This window comes from Ixodes scapularis, unplaced genomic scaffold (assembly GCF_016920785.2).
Source record: "Ixodes scapularis isolate PalLabHiFi unplaced genomic scaffold, ASM1692078v2 PGA_scaffold15__6_contigs__length_5221840, whole genome shotgun sequence".
NCBI lineage: Eukaryota > Metazoa > Arthropoda > Arachnida > Ixodida > Ixodidae > Ixodes > Ixodes scapularis.
In genome coordinates this window covers 1,215,445-1,221,518 of record NW_024609841.1, presented here as the reverse complement: position 1 = coordinate 1,221,518, position 6,074 = coordinate 1,215,445, and the positions used below count along the sequence as shown (strand labels likewise).

General features: G+C 44.8%; 1 protein-coding gene across 1 annotated transcript; it reads right to left on the bottom strand.

The window, feature by feature from the left end:
- Positions 1-4,009: 4,009 nt before the first annotated feature.
- Positions 4,010-5,614, bottom strand: LOC121835608 (putative nuclease HARBI1). Its single transcript, XM_042290042.1, has 3 exons — positions 5,591-5,614; positions 5,153-5,451; positions 4,010-4,247 (listed from the first exon to the last, which is right to left on the bottom strand). Exons 1-3 carry the CDS (start codon positions 5,612-5,614, stop codon positions 4,010-4,012), a joined length of 561 nt encoding a protein of 186 aa, XP_042145976.1.
- Between the last annotated feature and the right edge of the window lie 460 nt (positions 5,615-6,074).

Genomic DNA, 6,074 nt, shown 5'->3' with positions numbered 1-6,074 from the left:
GACCTGAGACAGAGGAGATCAAAATGTTGAAAGCACACCACCTAAACTGTGCCTTTTCTGTTGTTTTTAAGAAAACAGTCCTAAAACTTAGGGCATAGTTGTTCATCGAACACGTCCCTGAATACCCTACACTACTGCATCCTCAAGGCACACAGAAAGCACTATGTACAAAGTTGGCTGCAGCACAATTGCACGCAGCGATGTGCATGTTGGAAGGTCACTGTTGCGAGATCACTCCACAGCAATATTAATAAGTTACATTTCTGCCACACAGTATAAATTACTATGCTTTCATTTGATGCTTCATAATGCCGTTGGATTTCTGCTGTTTATATTCTAGCTTGGTAGTTGGTTATTGATCCCCCTCCACTCTGCAATGCCTCTGGGGCCTGGGTGAATACGGAATGAAAATAATGTGCATTCATTTGGTAGGTGCCGGCCCGAACCCCCATGAACTTACGCCCCTAATTCAGGCAGTTCTCGACGTGAGTGGCGTCGACTCGCCGAACCTGTGTGAGCTCGATGTCATTGAGGGTGACACGGAAGAGTGAGTGGATTACTCTTACATCAGTCTGTATGACAAGTCAACAGCACTGGGTGCCGGGCATGCAGAACAGCTCTGTTATTAATGGTGGGACCCTAAGAAACTGATGTGAGAACAAAGAGATTGTAAAAATTGTTATAGTGCCATAAACACAATATCTAATTGGAAATCAGCGCACTTTCATGTATCACTACTGCGTTGAGCAGGTTAGGGATAGGGAGCCCAGGCTACCGGACATACTGCACTGCCTTTGGGTCACTTATGACAAGCATGTAATCGTGAATTTCTCTTCATTTTACTCATACGGCTGCATAATTGCTCTACAAACAACCTGCAAAAAAAACAAACACACACAGAAGGATATGCAGCAAAATCTGCTCATTACTAACATAGCTAACAACCAGACAACATAACTACCGATGTACCAAAGCCAGATACAAAGAAGAGTTGTAGTACACTTTTTGATGGTTGAAGGAATGCAAGGTGTTGATATTTAGTTCTAACCGCTTAACCAACAGGTGCAACATGTAAGACAATATGCTTCCTTTTGAAAAAAAAGAGGTACACCCCTGTTGTTACGCATGATATTTGATGAGTTGTTGAATGAGTGAACAAACTCATTGTTTATGCTGTGACGAACTAGTGCGGAACGCAAAAAGGAAAGAGGTAGCGTTGATGGCATCAGTTATCGGTTTAACAGGAGATCGAAAGCCATAGCGAGATTGACTCTATACATAGCCAAGCGAAGACTCTTTTGTAGCATCGTGGATTTCGTAAACAACGAGACTTGAATGTTTGGTTTCACAACATCCTTAGGTGAAATAAACGGCAAGGTTAAGAAATTTATAATAAAGCTAAAGGTAATGAAATACTGAAAGTTGCAACCGGTGCAAGGAATATTACCGTAATATCCCGAGAGACGACCCATCCCCAACAGATAGCCCATCCTGATTTGTAGCTCAGGACTCTATTTTTCAATGGCTCAAGTTGAGCTACCTTGTGAACACCGAATGTTAGCCTACCCCTTATTTTTACCTAATGTGCTCTCAGTTTTGGGTGGGCAATTTCTCGGGATATTACGTTGAGCATAGATTTCTGCATGAGCACCATGTGTGTGGTCCACTCGGAGATGCTTGAAGCATCAGAGAGTTACTGTTCTACAGTTAAGTACACTGTGGCAAAATTCCAGCAACATGTCGGGGTCACAAACACTGTATGTTATACGTATGTTGCCAGAACTTCTAATAACTACAGCAAATCACTTCCTGCATATCCATTTGTCACAGCGATAGCTTGAGGCAAACGGCAGCGCTGCAGCCTCGGGCGTCAGGAAGCGGCCAAAGGGTGGCAGCAGCAGAAGAGTGGGCAGCAGCTCCCCGTGTCTTGCAGACGAGACGTTGGTGCCGGGAAGCTGCGCAGAGGTATCAGCAGCAAGCTGAGGACCAGCAGCGGATGGAAGCAGAGAACCTCCTGTTGGATAGGGAGGCAACAAAAATAGCCATAGATGCCTCCAATGCACAAATCGCTGCAGCAGATGCTGCTAAACACTATTACACTGAAATGCTAAGGCTACAAACCTTGCAGGCTGAACTTCAAATTGAGCTTTTGAAAAAACAATTGGGAAAGGAGTAATCAGAACAGACCAAAGGGGGGGGGGGGGCATTAAGTTCAACGAGTTTTTTTTTTAGATTGACGAAGCAAGGGCGGATGGTGAAATAATAAAATACATTTTGAAATGCAAGGATTTGTGAAAACCTCAGTATGTTATGGGGTAGTCGTCCCTGGAGAAAAACACTCGACCCTATGCGACAGCGAGTAAGATGGTGCAAGTAATTTTAACGAATAATGAAATATTTTTATCGCCTCCCCAGTATTCCAGAGTACCACATTGGTATCCGACACCAGCGACAATCTAACCAGCTGAGTTTCCATACATGTGCGCAAGCCTGTCGACACGTCAAAAACATCATTGTTGGGCACTAAAGAAAGAAGCTTAATAATTCGACCCTGCACAAAACAAAACGGCAGGTAAGCAAATAACCTAGGAAGTGCCTGCACGGCGCAAACAGTGATTATGCGTTTAAATGCATGGTTACTGGTGTGACCACTCGGTCTGCCTGATTTGTTCGAGGAGAGTGTGTCGCGGAATTTACACCGTTCAGGAACTCTGTACTCTCTTTGTTCACTTCCCGAAGTAAACAGGCATTACCATACTTCAACGTTGTTCGACAGCGATTTTATTCACCCTTTACTCTTTTACTAAGAGAAATAGCCAATGTCAGAATTATTCCTCTTATGTACATGACCAATAGTGGCTGTTAAAATCAGGCCACTACTGTGACGCATACAGGTTGACTCCTCTCACCTGTAGAATACTTTTAAATATGGTAATGGTGGTACCAATGTATAGGACAGAGGAGCAATAAAATGAAATCGTATTATTTTTAAGGCTATTATTTCGCTCACCCCCATAATTACTCGCACTGAGGGCATTGATGTTCGCGTAGCCTGTAGTACGAAGACAAGCACGATGACCAACACGCAGAAGTGGGCCGAAGCTTTTCGCACAAAAGCCGCACGCACTGTTGACCGAGGCACACAACAGCAATAGATATGCAGGACTTTTGCGTATGTGGTTTCATGGGTCATCCAACAATTTCACTGTTAAACGCAGTTGCAATTATGCTGCTTAACCAACTCCAACCTTTTACAATGAGGTACGCTGCAAGATATGTCAATGAATCTTTGGGCATTTGTTACTACATACCGAAACTGGATGAGGCGAGAATGATTCTGATCCGTGCCTGCAATGCTGTTCAGAAGCGTTACCTTTTTTGGACACCGCCACATTACATCTTAACTGCATGTAATTGTTGCATCCAACAAAAAACATGCTGCAATGAAGATGGTTTCTCGAGGCAATATGGTTTGCAATGCTTGAGGAACTCTTTCTGCTACAATGTTCGGAATCAGGAAAGGGTACAGACGTCTTGAATATGAGAGTGGACGCCTGAGCGGCATACGACGGGCGCTGCATCGTCTCCAAGCAACGCTTTTGCAAATAAAGGTGGATAGCAGTCGCAGCACAACATCTGCTTGCTCTAATATCTGCCAACACTTCCATTCTTTTGCAACGAGTGAATTTCGCAAAGCCTGTTTACCCTCGTATTGAAACCATACATGAAGAGTGCTTAATAAAGATTTAAAATATCTATGTTCTCCAAGGAATATGTTGGGGTTGGTTCAGCCCCTTATATTAGCTGCTGGTAAACCCACAGTCAAAAGATGCCACGAAGCATTCAAGAAAATTTATTATATGAAATCGCATGCCACATTCAGCTTGTTATTATGGTTATCCATTTACGGAGCCTGGTAAACACACAGGGAGGACAATATCTCTGTATGTATCTCGCATTCAAGAAAATCAGTTTGAATTGAAAAGACCACATACCCACATACCTACGCTCAACAGAAGAGCTGGTCGACAAGGGCACGCCGGGCCTCGTTGCTTTCTCCACGGCCGGCTGCCATGGGCTCCACAGGAACCTCAGGCGGGATGGCAGTCCCTGGCATCACGCAGGGGTATCTCTTGGCGAGATTGTGGAGCACGCAGCATGCCACGATGATGTCGCAGCATCTGCTTGGCTCCATGCGCAGCTCGGCGTGCAGGCAGTGGAACCTGCGCTTCAGCTGGCCTATTGTCCTGCGTGCATCATATGAACAGAATGAGTATTATTTATTTAAATTACACTAATATATTAGGGCTGAGACTATTTCATAGTTTCTGAATGCTGTAGCCTACCGAAAACCCGGCAATCATTTCTTATCATTGCCCATATTATATAACAGTATGTTTACATGTACACCATATTAAACTTCCCTCGACAAATGTTCCTCATAGCTGAGTGTAAGCGAAACACAGCTTCATACAAACAGTCGTTAACATTAGCAGTCCGAAGATGGCTGTCAACGACTTCCCTATCGCAACCCGAGCCCGGTGCAATTTGTCCCATTTTTACGGCGAGTCCCAGCAGTGTGGAGTATTTTAGAATGTATGACAAGTAGGCGTGTAATTTCTGTAAAGGTGGGGCCGGAAAAAAAACACGGCTTTGCATTTGTATCTTTTTGCTCTTCTGTATCCAGGTTGAACCAAAATATTGACTTTCACACGTATGCAACAAATCCTGCCCCTAACAAACAAACAATCTGATATGTTCTCCAAAAAATATGTTGGAGAATATTTCACGTTTTTATTTGTTGATACTATGCATGCGTTTTGCGTGTCTGCTTTTTATGCAACACTGCATAAATGTGTCTACGGTGCACCCTTACGCAGGCCCTCGGGCCGTATAGGGGCACTGGAAAAGTACAATAAATAAATATAAGTTCTTGGGATAGTATTTTCTTTCTTCTCTCTGTAGGTTCCGTACAACCACAGTTTTCTGCTTGGTCTAGAGAGCACAAAACTGTATGTAGGGGCGTTACAATTAACAGTGTCGTCTGTGCTATGACAACAAAACGTTACGTTTTCTAGTGGCATTCTTTTCAATATAGCAGCCCAGTAACCCACCACGATGCGTGACCTTGTCTTACCTTTCAACAACTCACCTTGTCGTGGTGTGTGCCGTGTTGTACCTGACTTCTGCTGCTGATGATGGCGACAGGAAGGGCGTCATCAGCCACGGCTGGCAGGTGTAGCCGCTGTCGCCGAGCGATAGGCCATCGTAGACGCCATCGTCCAGCTTGACTGATAGTGTGCTCTCGGTGAAAATCCGGGAGTCGTGCGTGCTTCCTGGCCATCTCGCAACCACATTGCGTATGCGGCAGGATGCGTCAACTACCACCTGTACGTTGATGGAATGGTACAGGTGGCGGTTCACGTACACCTCCTCGTGCACGCGCGGTCCCTGGATTCGAATGTGGGTGCCATCAACAGCACCCACGACACAAGGGAGCCCGGCTACGTCAAAGAACCGCTCCTGCAAGGCAGCACTCTCTGCGACGTCAGGCCACCAGCATTGTCAATACATTCACAAGTTAACTTACAGCACAGTACCCTAGCATGCACATTTCTGCAAAGTTTAGCCGACAACATTCGTCTTTTTTCTGTTTTCAGTGTTCATCGTAAAAAAGAAATGTCGTAAATATCGCCAAATGCCTCGACAAAACAAAATGTTGGAGAAAACAAAAGTGGGCCCACACCGCGGATCGAACCCGTGTCCACTTATGGATGAAGCAGATACCTTACCCCCCTAAGCATGGTGTATGCCCCTATGCTATGCCATCTTTTCTTCTTTTTTTTTTACCCCTATGCTATGCCACCACTTATAAAACACGTTGTAACCATTCGTGTTATAGGCTCCTTGCACTGACGTCACATCGCATACTTTTGAACACCAAGTAAAAGGAGGAGAGGGAAACTGCCTTTGTAAGAATGTTGAGTAACGGGTTAATCTTCTCTAATCATCTGGCAGGAAAATAGCAACGCCTGTGCAAACCCGGGAGGCACAAAGGAGGATCCTGATAAGAG